This window comes from Dreissena polymorpha, chromosome 3 (assembly GCF_020536995.1).
Source record: "Dreissena polymorpha isolate Duluth1 chromosome 3, UMN_Dpol_1.0, whole genome shotgun sequence".
Taxonomy (NCBI): domain Eukaryota; kingdom Metazoa; phylum Mollusca; class Bivalvia; order Myida; family Dreissenidae; genus Dreissena; species Dreissena polymorpha.
This window is the reverse complement of record NC_068357.1, coordinates 105,633,226-105,653,823: the sequence shown is the minus strand read 5'-3', so window position 1 is coordinate 105,653,823 and position 20,598 is coordinate 105,633,226. Positions and strand designations below refer to the sequence as shown.

The following is a 20,598-nucleotide window of genomic DNA, read 5'->3' as shown; positions in this document are numbered from 1 at the left end:
TATTGTTTTCTTTATTTTCTTATATGAAATGCGCAAGTAATACAGTCCTGTCTTCACGTTGTCATATTTCGGCATATTCGTAGATATATCAAGTAATTGATAATTAATTGTGACAAATCTAAACATAAGTTTCCAATAAGACACGCGTGTTCGCCGCCCCTTATAAATCTAATTATTGTTTCATGGCCAGCCGAGGGTAGTATTTCACGGTTCGGTAAACCTAACTACGACACATGTACTACATATTTAATACTTGTATATACATGTAGTTTTATACGAGTAAAATAGTGTAAATCCATTGAATTTTGATATGAATAAGTTCTAATCATAAGGCTATACATATTCTTGAAATTATATATAGGTACAATTATTGTTGTTGAATTTACACAATGAAAATAGTAATGGATTACAAACTTGTTTACAATAGTTTCTCTGCCATTTTATCGCACATGTGTGGAAAAATAAAATGCTCTAGTCTGGAACATAAAAAATGATATCTGTAATCGATCATATGGTTGCGGTTATAAATCAAAGCGCTGAAGGCATTGAAGATGTTCGCTATTGCATAATTTAACAAGCAATTCATTTTTCAAGTGTGTGTCATAGTGCACGGGTCGAGTTTTGTGTGCACTTTTTATCATCCTTATTATTTCATAGAAATAACTTAGACAAAATAAAAAGAACATGCTTTTTGGACGTTCTGAAAGCATAGAAAGTATGATGAAAATGGTAATGAGAACTTAATATAAAGAAAATTTGCAGTCACCATCATATTAAAGGAATATTTTTTCAAATATCAAATAACTATCTCACCAAGAATATAAATTCATAATGAAAGTTCCGTGTACAAAACTTTTGATTTTTGACACCATATACAAATTCAAAATATACAATAATCTTCGTATCTTGTATATGGAGGAATAAAAGTATATAAACATTGCTGTTTATGCTTTACTTGTAACCCGAGCAGTTCACACGGTGTCAACAACACTGACATAAACATAGGTATAGAGCACTAATGCGCTTTTAGGCATAGCTGTTTTACTCAGTTTTCATCTTAGTGACTTTTACATAACGCCAACAGACACGCATGCATATTTTCGAATATTTAATAAGCTGATTCGAGATACATTCTCTGAATTTTTGCTACATCACTGCGTATGTGCTCAATTCAAAGGATGTAGCACTGTTCATTGTAAGGAATTCCGGACTACTCTCTGCATGCTCAAACGACACAAATTGTGGCCCTGTTACAATTACGCGTTACAATCCATCTCGCAGAATTGCACTTTCGCCTCCAAGATGAGAAAACAATCATTAGCGAAATTGTATAGTGTCACGATTAGAGAAAATCGTTTAATTATCATACCACAATGTTTGCCGTACTTGGTCAGCACGTCTGGAAATCATTCCTTAATGTGTGGATAGGCTGCCATTATTAACAAGTTTGCTATTTTGAATTCAATTTTGTATCAAAACGCATTGTTCTTAAATGTGGCATTTTCAATTCGCAATGAGATTTGTAATGACCCTCGTCATGCGAAAATGGGTCTTATTCCATATTCGCCCATCATATAAATAGCCCACTCAGCTATCTCTCCTTCTGGTAAGGAGAAACATAACATATTGAGTGATTTTATAGCGAACAGCATCGCCTATGGCCTGACTGCGCAAAAGCACATGTTAGTTTTAGCAAACGCTTGCCGAAACGCATAAGACCCAATTTCGCATGACGGCGCTATTGACGTGTGATTTAAAATGTCGAAAGAAAACTGCGTTTAAATCAAATATCAACATACGATATATTTCGATAGGGAAGAAAGATACTCATAACAAGGCATATGAGAACACATATGAAGTGCTCTCCCGTAGTATATTTTTTTATCTACTCACACTAATGTGTGGTTTGACAATGCTAACACAAATTTCATGCGGTGAATATGCAACTTACAAGTGAAAAACACAACACAATAGTTTACTTTTGTTTAATTGTATTTATTTATTTAGAAAAGAAAATTGCAAACTTTATTTCAAAGTCGGCGTATACGCCGACTACATTTTTAAAAGATATTTATTGTTATAAATATATTTAATATAATATATTTAGTTGTTTTCGGTTTTAGCGATTATAAAGCATTTTCGAGGTTGCTTAAAGTATGCCTCTAGTAATTGATGAACTCATATCCAACTGTCTATGTATAGAGAACTGTGAATATAAACAAGCTAAACCTTCTACTAACCTTCTACTATTGCGTTGCTAGCACCCGTAAATACAAAAGATCGCCGCTATCTGTTGAGAACCAAAGAACTTTTTCCAGAAATACCCGCTGTAGTAGCATGAACGAGGTTACGAAACAGGTCATTCGTATTATTATTATAAATTGTTTGTTATATTCGGATTTAGCGATTATGAAACATTTTTTGTTTTTGTCTTTCGTATCGCTGAAGTTATTGTTGAACTTATGTTCAACGTTTTATGAATTGAGAATATAAATAAGCGTTAACTTTTTCCCGAACCTATTTATAGCCTCAATTTACGACCTGTACTACATCATTGAGGTGTATGTGAGAGCGTAACCTATTGCGTTGTTATCGCCCGTGGACTTTCCTTTGTTTATCGACAGGCGCATCTATCAATAGCCTCATATTATGAATGGACTGAGCAAAAATACTACGTCATGAAGACGCTGCAGAAAGTGGATTATTTTATTAATTCATAAACAATCTCCTCCGCGACACGTTCAATACGATCATTGTTTATTGATTCTTTTCTATAAAAGCACCGTTCGAAACTATTGCACTTAACACGATATTTATATCATGTTTCCATTTGTGAATGAATATAATTGGTGATCACAAACGTCTTGCATTTATTATACAACTCTTTCTCGCGCGGATACGCGTAGTAAGCGGGTATTGGGCTCCTAGTAGCTAAGCCGTATCGACCTGAATTTTTGACTAACCACCTTAGACGGTCGCTAGGCGACCATCTAAAAAAGCACGATCGGTCTTTGCCTCATTTATTTATTAATGAGAATGAGAAAATGTATGGAAATTATACTTTAGTTGTGTTTTCGTTGTTAATACATAAAGACAATTAATAAATGAACACCAGTAACGCTTGTTCAAGCACATATGTCGTTCATGTTGATATAAAATGGTCCTTTCCGAAATGTGGACAAGATATTTGTAATCGATCCCGTGGTTGTGGAAATTAAAACGCATACAACAAAGAGTGATCTATCAAAATTTATCAGTCGGTTTTTTGCATGATTTATCGTGGTTGGAACGTATGGAAATTAATGGGGCGGAAGGTGGAATGCGACATGAAAACGGTCGAAAATTCCGATACCTTGTCAGCTTTCCATGTATAGTATACTTGGAACTTACAAAAAATCATTTATAAAAGCAAATATATTTCAGAATATTACATGTTAACTCACCCGCAACAAATATAACATTATAAGAAACATACGTATCGCGCGCTGTGAAAACGGGGCTTAATGGGTGTGCGTAAAGTGTCGTCCCAAATAAGCCTGTGATTCCGCCTTAACTGGATTTTCGTTTTGAATATACTTCCTTTAAACTAACAATTCCATAAAAGCGGAAACTGACGTCCATAGACTATGCGGATTGTAAGGGCTAATCTGGGATTACACTTTTCACACATGCATTAAGCCCCATTCTCCCATCGCGCCATTCATATATTGTTAGAAGTATATGCCGTCTTCGTAGCCTATAGCGGTCATTGCGTCTGTATTGTGTTCACAAACGAAGCAGATGGTCGAAGGTACGAGTCTCATATACAGACAGAAGACAGACAGAATAGTTTATTAACGTCTCACTTTTGTACGTAAAACACAATAAATCAGTACAAACTCATTATATCTTTAGTCATAAACTCTGATATATTTTCTTTTGAAGATACCCCCACAATTATCCCCGGAAAAGAAACCTTCTCAACACCTTATAATTTGTTTACTCGCAGCGGGCCGCTTTTATAATATCATAGACAATTACCGCTTTCAGACGCTTTAAACGCAAAATAGACGGACAAATAATGTGCTGTGTTTTTAATTTTTGCGACTCGAGACGACTGACGCGTGACCGTTGATTTCAGGTCAAACATGAATTTCGGAATGGAATATAGTGGCCGTTGGCCGTTATGGTCAGGTGGCCGTTAAATTCAAGTGTAATATAGAGTGTTTTTCGTCGGGGGATTCCAGACTGACCGTTGTCTGCAGGTGACCGGTAAATTCAGGTGGCCGTTAGGTCAGTTTCGACTGTATATGTTCAAAACCACTGTAAAAGAGTAACGAGAGAAATGGTTCTAAAGCTACTTAAAAGTATAATATAATTTGATACGCAATTGACTATGCGCACACATTAAATGGATTATATATAAATGTGGTTGCGTCGTTCATTAAAATGTCATGACAGGCTCTGGAACTGGGTTTAATGATGCGATCATCTGACAGCAAGAAGTTCATTTTTCTCCCTTGGGTTTAATGCGTTGAACTTTGGATTTACCAAAAGAGCACTTTCTGTTAAATTGGCTCTTATATTTGCGTATATTTGCGTATAGCGGACAATTAATTAAGTTCACTTCGACACACGTCTTACAGATAAAACACTTTCGTTCATTTTCCGGTACACCTTCATACCGTCCTGTTACTAAACGTAGGAACATTGAACAAATGATAAGAATAAAGAACAACTTGTGGGATGGTATAAATATGAAGCATACAACATGTTTGATAAATACAGTAAATGTGATTTTATAAATGAGACGCATTTCTATTGATATAACTTTTAAAATCAATCATGGTTAAGACATTTAGGGAAACATTTGCAATAAAGTAATAAAATGGAATTGCGTAAAGCATACCTATTCAAATAAAAAAAATCTACTGTTTTTTTTATATCTTTACATAGCTTTGCATAAACAAATCCGCTAACTTGTTTTAAAGTCTAGAGTGCAATACAGTTTACAGCTTAGGTATTGATAACTTTATAATATGTTCATATTTGCATTTTCTATTTTAGATTTAACTATTCGAATTGAAGGCAAATTCAGTGTGTACTCAGTTTTACTATAAGTTATGCTGGCTTTTAAACCTGTATTCAATTCTTACATGTTATTAAACAGTAATGCTTTATTTTCTACAATAACATTAAAAGGCACTTATACATCTCTGAATTGACACAGTGACACGCATTGACTGTCATGTAAGCAGATTTATTTACATTTTTATATATTTTTTAAATTCGCTTCTCATCCCATTGTTGCATACTAAATATTGTATTCACACCACTATTACTTTTCGTACGCAATTCCATACAAGCAGCTGAATACAGTGAACCAAAAGAGATCTCCATTCTAGTTTGGTGTATTTGTCTAACCTTATATTATTCATGTTTCTTGATTTTTTATGAAACTATAGACATTCATTATGTTAAAAAAATAATATAATTGGTTCAATTAAGGATGAAGTGAAGCAAGCACGATGATTTTGCCAAAATGCATCACCCGCTAGAGCACCACTATGCTTTGACCGCAAAAGTCTTTAAGCTGGGGTGGAAAGTGTTCCATCTCTTGAACACACGGGCGTGTAGGATGAAAATGAGCAAATTTTAGACCCTCTAAAACATAGAAAAATGTTAATGTGGTATTATAATCAAAGCGCTGTAGGCGCTGAAGGCCTGGGGCTAGATTAAGTGTGACGTAAAATGCATTTAGGATGTTTTGTTCGAATCTCTCCCCTTTTCCGAATTTATACGGATTGACCCTAGCGGTTGGGCGCAGAAGCTCAGAGAATGTAAGAAAAGACAATATTTGTGTATATACTACAGTACACATAGACGGTGATGGACCACACGATACTGGTTGTGGGAACGATAACCTTTTGTTCAACTCTCCTGATCTGATAGCGGTTCTTCTACATAGGCGGTGAAGATATACAACAACAACAACAACAACAACATGGCCGCAAAGAACCCTGTTATTGTTGGCGTCAAATAAATCACTTTCAAAAGCCTTAGATAGCTTTTTATCACATATTCATCAGATCAAGAAAACACGCATAATTCCTTTGTAATGTGTATACAAAAGAAAATCCACTTAAGCCCAAGTCTCACTATTTTCGGTAGAGCCCCGGTCCATCCCGGTTTGCTAACGCCGGTCGACCGACAAGAACCGATGATGATTCGTAGAATTTTTATAACTGGGTCACAATATTTCCCGGTGCCGCCCCGGTTGAAGCCGGTCAACAGCCCGGCAGAGTCTCGGTCAACCCGGACTGGCTACGGTTTATCCCGGTGAAGTTCCGGCAGAGTCCCGTTTGTCGCCGGTAGTGCCCCGTTTGAGCCCCGGTGAAAGCCGGCAGCGTCCCGGCATAGCCCCGGTTGTCGCCGGTAGTGCCCCGGTTGAGCCCCGACAAAAGCCGGCAGAGACCCGGTATACCGTTACACCGCCGTCCCGGTTGATTCCGGTGCCGCGCCGGTCGTTTCGGGTCCTTCCCGGTGACTCCCGGTTAATCCCGGAGGTACTAAACATTAAAATACTTTTCCGGTTGAGGCCCGGTTTTCCCCGGTTCACCCCGATCGTCCCCGTTGGAGCCCCGGTTCATCCCGTAGAAGCCCCGGTTCATCCCGCTAGAGCCCCGGTTCATCCCGGATCACGCAACGGGGCTCCGCCGGCATCATAGAGAGACTGGGCCTTTACCCTGATAAAGAACGGTGTACATATTGTGTACCTTGTCTCACGTGGAACTTTTCGCGCTTGATTTGCGCGCTCGATCTGCGCAGTGAAATACCATATCCGGTAACTTCGTATATTTCAGAGAATTATCATGAATATTTTTTTTTTCATTTTCTTTTTCCTTGAATGTCTCGTTAACGCAAAATAATATAACAATATTTTAAAATATATTTATAAAAAAAAACAAATATAATGCCTTTAAAAAATGTCTCAGAAATTTTTTATTCTTACTGTCTTCGAAGACACTCGTATCTTTTCGGACTAGACAGTCAAGTTAGGAACTTATTCTCGCATGAATATGCAAACAATAAAAACTATGTCGTAGCCAATTCTTAGCAATTTTGCTTCAATAATATTATATTTTTACAATTTTTATGACACGGACATGTTATATAGTGATGTTCTGTATTAACAAGGCGGATTATTGAGATATGCGAAGAACTAATTTTATTGCGCATGAATTAAGGGGTAAATCGGAGTTTTGGGAATTTGGTTTATGGCAGCCAGCCAATTCGGATAGGCTCAGAAATTTGTATCATAACTATGGCCCTGGGGCTTCGCCCCAGGCCAAACAAACTTTCCTTATATTTGTCAACGTGCTATTCGAATCAAAACAGACATCTGCAGTTCAGTTGTTAAGTATTATGGGTTGCACATGTAATTTATAGTATGTGCATGTGTACAAATTTTGTAAAAGACTCTCCATGAAGGGCTACCATTTGAGAATCAGGTCGACCTTATTTTATTGTCAACCTTTAGTTTCACGTTTTCAATTCCCCTTATAAAAACAAAATATGGAGTTTTGATTTTGTGTGAGAAAGTCAATGTAAATATTACATTATTGTGCGCACATCAACAAGCTACTGCTACGAACAGTGAGATCTCTTAAACTATTTTGTCAAGCATGAAAAATCTTTTCAATTCGCTGTAAGGGGCCTTTTTGCGTTTTGGTTAATTAAAAATTAATAAAATTTGTTTCAGATTCGTAAATTTTCGCATTTATTATGATATTTGTGAGGAAACAGAAATACTAAACATTTTCCATGCTCTAAAATATTCATTATTTGCATCTTATGACGATTTAAAAAACTGAAAATTATCAAGCATGAAACGCAAAACGATTGGATAATTTGGAGAGTTCTGTTGTTGTCGTTATATTTTTTGATACTACGAGGATTGTTTTTATAAAGTATAAAATACATACCTCATTGTATGAGCACCGATGGCCGCGTGGTCTAAGCGGTAGACTTTTACTCCAGGGTCAGTGATTCGAGCCTAGTTTAAGGGTTACTTATTTTTCTTTTTCTTTTTTAAATTTAATTCTTGATTTATTTTACTGGAATTGTTTAGATCCAATGTTTACATTTATCAAAATAAAGCATTTAATGACAAACTTCAAAACAAGAAAAAAATCTGTGAAAAGCCCCTTTAAAGTCACCTGTTCAAAATAAAAACGCCATCTGAAATGAAAATGTGGTCGCCCCATCGGGCGAGTATTTCGGATATCCTATTCGTAAGAACAAACATTTAAGCCACAAATTTAATCAGTTGAGTTCATTTTACACCCCTGATTTGTATAGCAATAATTGGTTTTCGAATATACAGCGTTGGTGATGCATATATAGAGCAGAGGCGTATCCAGAAATTTTTTAGAGGGGGGCTCAACAGGGGAGGGTGCGGGAGGGGTGTCCCCTTCCGTCGACGAATTTTTTTTTTAAATGGCACCTTGAAATGATGCGATTTCCTGCTATCTAATCAGCATTTTGCATGATAAAAGTGCATGTAAAACAAATAAGAACTTGAGTTCACACATCAAGTGTGACAGACACACGGACAGACAGACACACAGGGGTAAATCAAATGTCTCTCAATCCACAAAAGTGGTGTGAGACATTATCTTTATACACAACTTTTTTAACAGAGTAAGATGGGTGGACCTCCTATTTAACCTTGTTGGATATCCTACTAGGTCAACTAAGGTACAACATTAAAATGTTTATGTCCATGTCCCTATGAATGGAATGCAGGCACACAGCGGACAACCTGTCCTGACCCATTGATGATCTTAGTTTTGTCTTAACAAGTCCTTGGGTACTGATACTCTTTTCACACTCGCATGATGTAACAGGGAACACACATGATATGGACAAAACAGTGTTAACGATGGGGTACAGCTGGGAATTACAATGTGCAACAGAGCCCTGAAGGGTAGTACATGTAGGTGGGTTGGGTACACCTTTCCACCTAGCCTGCCATATAAAGTGCAACTCAGCAACTTAGTCTGCAAATCACTGAATCGGGTTTCCATTTTGTTCACAAGTGTTAACAAAGGGAGTCGTTAGGTTTCTGTGTAGTTTAATTCGGGTGTTGCTGCCTCGATGTTGTCACGCTTTAAGAAAATGATTTAGTTTCATATAGCAAAGTAATTCTTCATTTTTGAGTCTTTTTTAATTTTAAAAAGTATGGATGAACATCAAAGCAGTTAGCCCGATTTGTAAAAAAATAAATAAAAAAATAACATAATTGCCATTCATTAAGTGTGCAGTTGAATTTCACTGGCAATAACTTGTTACTCAAAAGGATTATCACTCTAAAGAGCTAATACCAATTAAATTCATCAAAGAAATTACCGAAAAAATAATTATGATTGTCCATTGCGTTCGTCTAAACTCTTTAATTGCTACTAATTGAAATATTGTTTTTCACAAGTCTCATGCGGCAGCCATATGTAAACATTTATCTATAGCTAAATATATGGATCTTCTTCAGCAAATCAAATAGCGCAGTTTATTACTTACAGTCAATGAAGCGTGCACAAAAGCTGAAAAAGGTTAGATCGTCTGTACACATGCCTGGGGGCTAATCACACAAATCGACAGCTGTTTATGGCTTAATTAGGGACATATTACAGGAAATACACAAGTGGATTGAAACTGTAAGGGGCTCATTTTTATTAAAAATCGTGTCTAGCCAGCCAGCTGGGGGGGCTTTAGCCCCCTAGCCCCCCACCTAAATACGCCTCTGTAGAGGCAAATACTTTATTTGTGCATAGAGGCAAATACTAAACTACGTCAGATGTGTACAACGAGACTTGCGAGCATAAATAAAACACATACGTGTACTTAGTAAAAATAATATCAAACTTTAACAAAATGCTATAACCTTGGTTAGTTCTCCATGGACTGAAAACTAATCTGTCATACACACAAGTTATGCATAGTAACACATGGAACAGCACAGCATGTATCTAATAGGTTATTTGACTGCTTTTTTGTAAAGTTAGTTTTTTGTTTAATTCTGATTTTGTTTTCAACAATTAGGAGCATAGAAACACAGTTGACAGTGAAGAAGAACACCTGTTTATTTTTGCAACTGCATAAGAAATTAAAGGGGCCGTCCAAAAGATTTTGGCATGTATTAAAGCTTGTCATTAACTGCTTTAAATGCTTTATATTGATAAGTTTAAACATTTGAACACAAAATCTCCAATAAAAAATAAAAATACAATTTAAAACAAGAGGCCCATGAGGGCCTGAATCGCTCTACTGGTATATATACTAGTTTGGAAAGAATGAGATGGAAACTGTGTACACAATCGAGCAAACAAGGAGGATTTTCTCAAATTCAAGGGGAGATTATTTTGTTCTTATTTCTCCAATACTTCTTGAGTTATCATCCGGAAACCATGTGGTGGATGGACCGACAGACCTAAAACGTTATCAAACTTTAATCAAGGTTAAAGTTTTTCATCTGGAAACCATTTTACTATTTCGAGTCACTGTGACCTTGACCTTTGACCTAGTGACCTAAAAATAACTAGGGGTAATCTGCCAGCCATTGTCAATGTACCTTTTAAGTTTCATGATCCTAGGCTTAAGCATTCTTGAGTATATCATCCGGAAACCGTTTTACTGTTTCGAGTCACTGTGACCTTGACCTTTGACCTAGTGTCCTGAAAATCAATAGGGGTCATCTGCCAGTCATTATCAATGTACCTATGAAGTTTCATGATCCTAGGCCTAAGCGTTCTTGAGTTGTCATCCGGAAACCATCTGGTGGACGGACGGACCGACATGTTCAAAACAATGTACCCCCTCTTCTTCGAAGGGGGGGGGGGGGGGGCATAAAAAGTCCTCATTGATACAAAGACACTGTGCAAGTTTGCCAAGAATTGGATGAAAAATATGGACTTTATCACATAAAAAAATGAATTTTCATTTTTTTCTCAAAGTCAAAGGGAGATAATTCTGGACTTATAACTCAGATATTGCTCATTTTCAATAGGGTTTGACTCATTATTCAGATAAAGACACTGTGCAAGTTGGGAAATAATTGGATGAAAACTATGGACTTTATTGCGTAAACAAGCCTTGTTTCACAATTTTCTCAAATTCAAGGGGAGATAATTCTGGACTTTTTACTCTGATGTAACCCATTTTCAATAGGGTTCGAGTCCTCATTAATATAAAGACACTGAACAAGTTTGAAAAGAATCGGATGAAAACTGTGGACTTTATCGCGTAAACAAGAAAAAGGCTAACGCACGCACGCACGCACGCACGGGCGGACGACGGAAACCATGCCATGACATAAGTTCTTCAGGCCTTCGGCCAGTAGAGCTAAAAAGAAGAAAAAACGTTAGCCTCTACAGGGCTCGAACCACTGACCCCTAGAGTCATGTGGTCTTGGAGTAAAATGTCTCGCGACTTTACCACTCGACCATCCACGCTCACGTCAACAGCGGAGTTATTGTTTAGCTATCTAAGCAATCCTCGTAGTTTCCCAAAATATCGATTCGCGTCGAACGACGCTTTAATCTGTTAGACGGTCCCTTTAAAAGTACAGTTATAGCTCGTGACCGGAAGCCACATGAGGCACGTTGGTATGTTAATTTCATTTTTTTGTAATGTCGTCAGATGATAACCGCCCGGTCCTGTTTCGAAGAAGTTCCAAAAAGAAGGCTCGCACAAAGACATTAGAAGATGGCGGTAATGTGCTGTGACTAAGTTGCAATGAGAAGAAGAATGCCTTCCGGTCCTTTCTTGAAGAAGTTCCCATGAGAAGGCACGCGTAATGACGTCAGAAGTTGGCGGTCTGGTACTGTCTTGAAGAAGGTCCAATAAGAAGACACGCGTTATGACGTTAGTAGAATGTCGTTTGGTCCTTTCTTCGCACCAAAATTTTATAGTGTTTAATGTTCAGATAAATACAATTTATGAAAACGAAGTTAATCCTTAATCTGCCGGGTGGATTTCACTCAAACTATCACAGCTGAATAACCTATCTTTACATGTAGATGATCGTACAGGGAAGAATTTTGGGTGCGTAGAGTTTTGGCGAAATTATAGCCTTGTGTTTGTTTGCCACTTATAGACTATGCCGTAAATTAAAGTCTGGAATATGGTTTGTAATCAATCTAATATAACTTCTTGGCTGGTTTTGTTAAAACTTTCACAGCTGACTTTCTTTCGTGTATAGTTATTATAAGAAAAGAATTTTTATTGCGACCAATGTTGAAGAATTATTACCCATCATTAATTTTCAACTAATTAATATAAAAAACGAACCCTCACCATACGGAAGGATGGGTTTTGCGTTGCAGGAGTGATGGAGATGACATTTTCAATATTACTGGTAAAGAAAAAAGTGGCTGTTTTCGTCAATACCGGTACTCTATATTAAAAATGTGTATTGCATTTATCGCATTAAATAACCCCTCAGAAAGACATACTCATCAAATTCATTAATAAAAGACATGGGTAGCCATTTAACAAAGTCACCATTGATGGGGCGTCTGTGTCTGCAGGCATCTCTATTTTCACTTATAACTGTGGTTTTTGTATTTTGCTGTTTGCGAGATTAAAAGCTTTTATTGTCCTAACGTTTTTCTCTCACACTTTCAAAATTACTAAAATGCTGCGCATATGCAACCGGAGAAATCACTCATATTTTAAAGATCATACAACAGAACCTCGTATTCCATAAGAAAATTGCTTAAATACAACGCTGCTATAAAACACGTTTAAACCTTAATATAAACAAGATCACACGACGTTTGTAGTACAACCAGTAAATTTAATTTTGTACGTTTTTAACATGCACTACATTTTCACTATTTAAGGACCGTGTTCATGGCGTTGCATACGAAATATCTCCCGAGGAGGAGGAAGACGTCAGAAAACATCTTCGTGAAAGAGGCGGCTACTGTTCACATCAGTAATTGTAAGCAATTTCGCCAGCAATTTGGAGGAGGGAAAAATCGGTCTCGTGCTTAACATGGAGATGAAGGACAATCGCCACTACCTTGACACAGCCCAATATGGATGATATACAAGTAGACGATCAAATTAATCGATCAGATGATTCAAGCGGGAAAATATTATTTATTAACTGAATCTAACACATGCGTTTCGTGATTTACTCCCGGAAGTTGACGATCCGCATCTGTTTGAACTAGAACGGCTAGTAAATAGTATAAAGAACAACGTTAATGGATTACATATATGAAGTATTTACTAGTTTTAGACATGTGCACTACCCGGTAAACAGTCTTTCAGTCAACGTTGATAAGTTGTTTTATATATTATTGTGGGGGTCGCCAACAACACGAATCGCACAAATGCTTAAAAAGCATACACTCATGTAACAAATATATACCATAAAATAACTGTAAAAATATATGATTTGAATATGCATTTGGTCTTTTTTTCATAAAAAGCTTTTAGCAATTTTCATATGTTCGTGCAATAGTTGTAAACATGTTTCACTAGTCATCGCAAAGCCGGAGCTCAACAATTTCGGAACCCCTGAACATCTGAACCTCCACCATCTGCCCTCGGTGCAAATAAAGCTTACATATTAAATGAACAGAAAGTTTCATGAAAATTAAAGTTGGTACCTTATGTGATTTTGAAAGGATTTTAAATTGGTAAGCAGTTTTTGTACCGGCAGATTTGTGAGAAAGTTCATTCAATACGAATATAACTATTAAATAAGGACAAGCTTGTCCTGCAGTTGGTAGCAATCGCTGCAGGTGGTAACCGAATCTACACGAAAAATAAATTAAACAAGGAAAAAGAACGCAATGAGGTTACACTTTCACGACGTGCATAAATGTATACATTTTGCGAAGGAATCGTCGACTGTTATTTTTACAACGGTTGTAATTTCGCGCAAGCTAAGATTTATACAGTTGTACAGGTCTATGCGTTTTCGTTATATCACAAATTTCAAAGCTATGTGAGCATGTAGAACGATCGCTGCAATAAATTACTAACATACACGCATGTTAGACTGTTAATGAATGCGCACATTGGAAATGAGTTTTTATTATGGATGGACATATTTAAGACATTTTGCAGATGGTTATGATATTTTAATGGAAACAAACGACATAAGAAACTGGTTGTGTAAAGATATGTCAGTTTATGCTATTTGTAAGCGAATCGTCAACTTTAATATTAAAATATTTTTAATAAGTTAAACTAACGAGTACGTTTGTTGCCTACGGCAAAATTTGCATGTGAATTTTCTCTTCCATATAACGCACTACTACTACTGAGCCATTCAGGCTGTTATGTGTGTTTGTAATACAAGTTTAAAGAAACAATCCTACATTCTTCCGTTTTCCCTAAACTATGGTTTTGGACGCAGAATAACATGGCAGAAGGAAATATACGAAGGAAGACCAGACAATCCAAATGTTGTATTACAGTTATAAAAACCATAATTTAATGACTTTTGTTTCAAAAATACCTGCATAACAAAATGTTAATCTACAGCATAACTTACACCCAACAACACAGCTTCAAGAGTAAATATCTCAGGAAACTGTCCTTCACATCTAAATTTCATGACGATAACATGTTATAGGTTCACTGCAGATGAAACAACGTGTATTCTACACGTCTGCTTCTCCATAACAATTAATTTATGTTTAAACCAACTGTCATAAAGTTTACTTATATAATGCTTCGATAGTATTAACATTATTTAGCTTTTCTAAGTGGCCAACTAAACTATAAGTTTATAATTGTTGATTGTTTTGTTAATTTGGAACTTTCGCCGTACCCAACGGTATTCCAGCCCTATCATGGTAGTCAGTAAACGTACTTACAGATTTTCTGAATAAAAGTACTTTGTGAACATGCGTTCATTCACACCGTTCAATCTCCGAAAATAAAATAAAAAGTAATTCGTTTATATAATTTAAAACTGTTACAATGACGTTTAATTTTGATCCCCAAGGAATCAACAATTGATTTGAAGGGTTGGGTCAGAAGAGCCGATGTAACGTCACTGTCTGTTTTCGTGTTTTTACAAGAAAGGATTTATTTTGTCCTTTCATATGGCGATTTGTCAGCTACATATTGACTGAACAGCCGGCACATATGCCAGTAAGCTGCGTTGTTGCGAGGTACTAATGTCGCTGAAGTAACGTAAGCTTGCCAAGTCTTTGATGCTTCATTTTCCAATTCAAAAATATGTCCCTTCAAGTTGTATGCCGTATCGAAAAGACCCACGGGACGAATATCAAGCGACTCTATATAGTTAAAAAGTTTAATCTTGGAAGAATATTTACCTTCAGTCTCTTCGTGTGCAAGATACTGCAGGTAGTACAGGAACGGTTTGGCGTCAATGACAGCAATCTCCTTCGAGATTTTATTACATCGCACCCTGTCATCATCTTCTGTTAATATCTTGTACATTTCATACATTAAATGACTTGGAGCACAATTCATTTCGAGCGTTGTGAATTCTACATTCATTATAATCTTTGCTGCTAAAATCTTGGCAATTTCATGTGGCGCCAGACTTTGAGCTCTGTCAATCACTGGTTTTACACATTTCTTTTCAGGTAGCATTGAGATTTGAACCATATCTGATGTAATCATGCTCTCAATATCCTTAAGCAAAGTCACGGCTCTATCATTATCATGTATGCAGACAAGCATTGATGCATATTTCAAATAAATACAGATTTGGCCTGACCTCAAGGAACTTTTGTACATTTCGTAAATGTAGTCAGTGATGGGTTTCTTATCAGCTATTTTGGCAGATGCGTCTGTGGTAGCCATTGTGTTGAGGAGTTTTCGATATAAGAATTCAAGTTCAAAAAGGTATTTTCCCCGGTTTGAAATTGACTGTTCCAAGTTTTTAGCAAACTGTTTCATCAGTGTTCGGAACTTTTGCGTCGTATGTTGTTTTCTATTCTGGACAAAATATGCCTTTAATTGACTATCAAAAACTTCCGACAATCGTATCATGGTAACATACCAATAACACTCTCTTGACATTGGTGCAATAGTTGGTGTCGCTTGAAATGATTTCAATCGTTCACCTAAAAAGTCTGAGCTTAACGTGTACACACATTGCAAACCAGAGTTACTAATGTTCGTCAGTTCTTCAATCAAAGGTGCAAATTCGCAGACTTTAAGCTTCCCTGCAAACAAATTAACACCGGCAATGGTATAATGTGGACAATATCGTCTTTGCAGAAAACGCAGAAAAAAGTACACAATTCACAAGGTTTTCGGTGTTCCATATTTCCATTGGGTATTTTTCGACTGTGAATAGCAGAGCCGTTTTTACATGAAAGGTACTCAGTTGATCGCCTACGATAGGTTTTAGGAATTGTTTACGTATCATTTTTGTGAGAATGTATGCCTTCATTTGTACAATGTTGAGGTCACACATCAGCAAAAGTTCTATCTTGTTCGTAGAAACTATAAATTGACGTGATGCGATGTTTCTTTGATAATTTACATTCATTAAAACCATTGAACGTTCAACGTTATACGTAAATGTGTGTCCGATATTTCCCGGGTAAATAAAGAAAACTCCACACTCTTTCGCCTTCGTTATTGTGACCTTTTTAGGCCAATGACCAGGCTTTGGTCTAGAAAACAAAACTTGACATTCAACTGGCAAATTTGGACATTGTACAGCATCAACATAGTCTTCATTGTCATTAAGATTTTGCGCCGGTCCGTGTTGGTGGTATTTATCGTTCGGGTGAACAAGAATCATATCTTGAAAACAAGAATTTAAATAAATCTGATTGGAAAGCACTACACGATCTTCTTCATCTAGCATAAACATACAGCCTATAATAGGAAGTTCCAATAATAAAAATTCACATGATTCTTTTCGGGCAGGAAAAAGTATATTGCCTGGTAGTTGCATAACATACTGTAGACTGTAAAATTGTGGACACAACGTTGTCGTTTTTATTGCAAGAAATGAGTCAATATTGGTTTGTCGGCAATCCTTCAGTTCTGTGTATGCAGTCATCCAGGTGGCTTGGCACAGGTTATCAAGGTCTGAACGCATGCCGAGTGTGGTAGATCCCTCCATTTGGCTACCAAATGTGTGTAATACAGCCTTGTTATGATCATTCAGACTTGCAAAGTAAACCTCGCGCAGAGTGCAGACATACCTTCTGAAGTTTATCAGTTTTTCAGTCACTCCAATATCATCCAACACCGTACACAGTTTGATCGACAACGACTCGATCGTTTCATCTTCCATATTGCTTGAAAATTAAACAGGCAATTTATAATATAAACACAATTAAATTATACTCAGATATTAAAGTTGCACTGTTTACACTAACCTTTTCTCACGTCGATTTCCATTCTTTCGATTGCCGAGTCGAAGCTAGGTATATTGCAATGAATCATATATAGCATACGGTATAAAAGCGAACACTATCGGTTAACATACAGTGATCACTGTATAATATTTCATCGACATTTAAAGGCGGTTAACACGTATTGAGACTTTTGGCATGCAAATAAGTGGGTTAAGATGATCTTATATCGTTTATGTTTGTAATGGCAGAAGGAGTTAATTGTACAACAATTACTACCATTTCGTCTTTTAATAATTGCATTGTAAGTGTATACTTAAATTCAAGTGTAATGTGTTGCAAACAAACAAGTGACTGTATAGTCTTATTAGGAAATCATATACTGGTGCACCAAGTAATACAGGTATTGTAATAATTATGTATATTCATTCCCCATTGTTTAATTGGGATTGTGTGGTATATTTAGGCATACTGTGAAGGAAATGATAAGAGGTAGCAGACCCAAGTTCCCCCCAAAAAGTATTGTCGTCATTTTATTAGACAGGTCAGTAATTTATAGTTATCGGTAAACTTATCTATATCAATAACCATATGACTAGTAACATACTTAACAACTTCTTGTATGTAAATTTTGTTTAGACATCGCATATATTAATAGTAGTAATGAAATGAGTCATACTTAAAAAAATATCCGTAACGAAGTTAGCCTGCTATTTCTTTTACTGCTTTAAATATAGATTAACATTGAAACGGTATCTCAATGTTTGAAATAACTGTTTTTAATTATATTTAACATACATCATAACAACGCAAGCCTATTACTTTAACATTCAATGTGAGAAAGATTATAACTAACATGTGTATATTAGCGGCAACTTAAAGGGTGTTTTATACGTTTATGGAGTGCTTTGGTTATTTGCTATTGAGACATTGTAATGAAGTTACGCTATTTTAGTTGTTACTTCAATCGACTGGAAACGTGTTAATAAAATGTCAACGTTTGATTCATTTTTATTAGTATTTATTGCATTGTATATTTTATATATTTTGTCAAATTGTTTAGTGTTTAGTGCACGGATAAAATATTCATTAAAACGAATTAAAGGTTAATGTATTAATTCTTCTTTCTGTCTTGTGAGAATTTTCTCGATTTGTTGAGCATTTAATTGAGGCATTTAATTTCAGGAATAGAAAAATGAGTGGTTAAATGATATGGAACAGACACGAAAATGTGATTAAAATACAAATGAGCCTACAGAATGAGGGCATTTCTTTATCCAATTAATTTCGTGGCGGGTTTTTGATAAAGTAGAAACTGTACATAAGTAAATGACCTTTAAATGTCTACCAAAGGAACTTTGCTTAATGATTTGATAAATTGAACAAGATAAGTTTTGATGCAAAGCATCAAAGGGCTTCGGGAATTTCAGTGTAAAAGGCACTCAATGAAGTAACATGGAACGATTTTTTTCTACTGTACATACTAATATATTGGCCGATTATTTTAAACAAAAAAGAAAAGATACTGGTAGAACATTATCTATGATTTTGTGTTATAACCCCAAATAAACTTTATCTATGATGTTGTGTTATAACCCTCAAATAACCCTTATCTATGATTGTGTGTTGTAACCCCCAAATATTTAATAGTTCTTTTTATTTACATCGGTTTCCTTTTTTGACGATGCTGGAACAGCATCGTCTAAGGTGTGATAACCATCAAAAAATTCTTCACAATGGAGACCTATGTAAAAGACCGAGCCAGTCCGATTGAGATAACTCGATTTTTCTAATCGAAATACCTCGACCTCGTTGATTTTCATTGATAACATTCTCCTAGCAGAGTTGTCGTTCGTGTGTCAAAATTCAACAATGGCCGCCCCCATGAGTGTCTCGAGTCAAAACTTTCTTACTGCATAAATTGGCTTGTTTCGCGTTTTAGAAGCGGTCATTTATGCTATATGAATTATTTATTCACTAAATCTCCGCTAATGACAACAATGGATGGAATTCGAAGGATATATTCGATGTGAATGGATCACTTTCTACAACAATGGCTTCGCCAATGAGAGACTTGATAACACTCGTGTCAAAACTTTCTTACAGCTTAACTCGGCTTGTTTCGCTATTTAGTAATGCAACAATAAATGGAATTCGAAGGATATATTCAATGTGAATGAAGCACTTTCTGGATCTCGACAGCTTGACAAGGCACAACTGGCATACTGATGATACTGGTATTTTTAGTTATCAATTTGAGTCACATTTTGCTTTATAAATTTTGTTCGAGCATTTTGCGACTTATTGAATGGCTATGATATCCGATATCAACATGTCATATGGGATTTGCATATCACCAAGCTGTCCTGGTATACAACATTGATTACAAACTCTTTACTCAAATTACTGGTTTGTATGAAGTCTTTTTTCTTTCTATTTAAGTAGTTGATATCATTATAGTCCAAATAATTAGATGTAATTTACTTTTTAGTCCATGTATATCGACCTCATATTTATAGGAGTAGATATTATGTTAAAGGGGCCTTTTCACAGATTTTGACATGCTTTGAAGTTAGTCATTATATGCTTTATATTGATAAATGTAAACATTTGATCTTAAAAGCCCCAGTTAAAAATCCAGAATAAAATTATTTTTTAAAAAGTAGTCCGCAGCAGCGCTCGAACCAGTGACCCCCTTATTCCTGGAGTAAAAACGCATTAGCCTGCTAGACTATTCTTCCAAGTATAAATGGTTGACGTATTTTATACCTAATATAAGCAATCTTCGTAGTTTCACGTAGCTTAAATCGTTTAAAGATGCATATAATGGCTATATTAGACCATGGTAAATGTTCAGTAATACTGTTTCCTAAAAATAACATAACTAAAACGAAAATTTGCAAATCTGATACAACTTTTTTCAATTTTTGTCAATTTACCAAAACGTGAAAAGATCCCTTTAAAGTAAAATTAACTGTATCTCAGTAAAAGAGACATTTAGGCGATTGTGGCCAGTTTAGATCCAGTTTAGCGTGCAGTTGCTTGAAAGCTGTTTGCTTAAGAGCGGTTTTCTGACAATGACAAATAGTTTGATTGGATACTGATAAGACTGCCCTTTTCCTGTGACCTGGCTAATTAAATTCAGAAGCCTGGTAACAGTTTAACGTTAATGTTACCAATGCGCAGACCAGGGCCTGGATTTTGAAATCTAGGATATGCATGGTCAGAAGATGTCATTTAAGATTAT

The 20,598-nt window shown here is 36.1% G+C and overlaps 1 protein-coding gene across 2 annotated transcripts; it reads right to left on the bottom strand.

The window, feature by feature from the left end:
• Window positions 1-14,450: 14,450 nt before the first annotated feature.
• Window positions 14,451-17,487, bottom strand: LOC127870843 (uncharacterized). Of its 2 annotated transcripts, none has more exons than XM_052413379.1 (2): window positions 17,376-17,487; window positions 14,451-17,294 (listed from the first exon to the last, which is right to left on the bottom strand). In XM_052413379.1, exon 2 carries the CDS (start codon window positions 17,288-17,290, stop codon window positions 16,214-16,216), a length of 1,077 nt encoding a protein of 358 aa, XP_052269339.1. In that variant the 5' UTR covers window positions 17,291-17,294; window positions 17,376-17,487; the 3' UTR covers window positions 14,451-16,213. Both variants share the same exon structure in this region, with proteins under 2 accessions (XP_052269339.1, XP_052269340.1).
• Between the last annotated feature and the right edge of the window lie 3,111 nt (window positions 17,488-20,598).

What these genes read in the sequence shown, in the direction of transcription:
- LOC127870843 (XM_052413379.1), bottom strand. Translation starts at nt 17,290, where the DNA reads ATGGAAGATGAAACGATCGAGTCGTTGTCGATCAAACTGTGTACGGTG.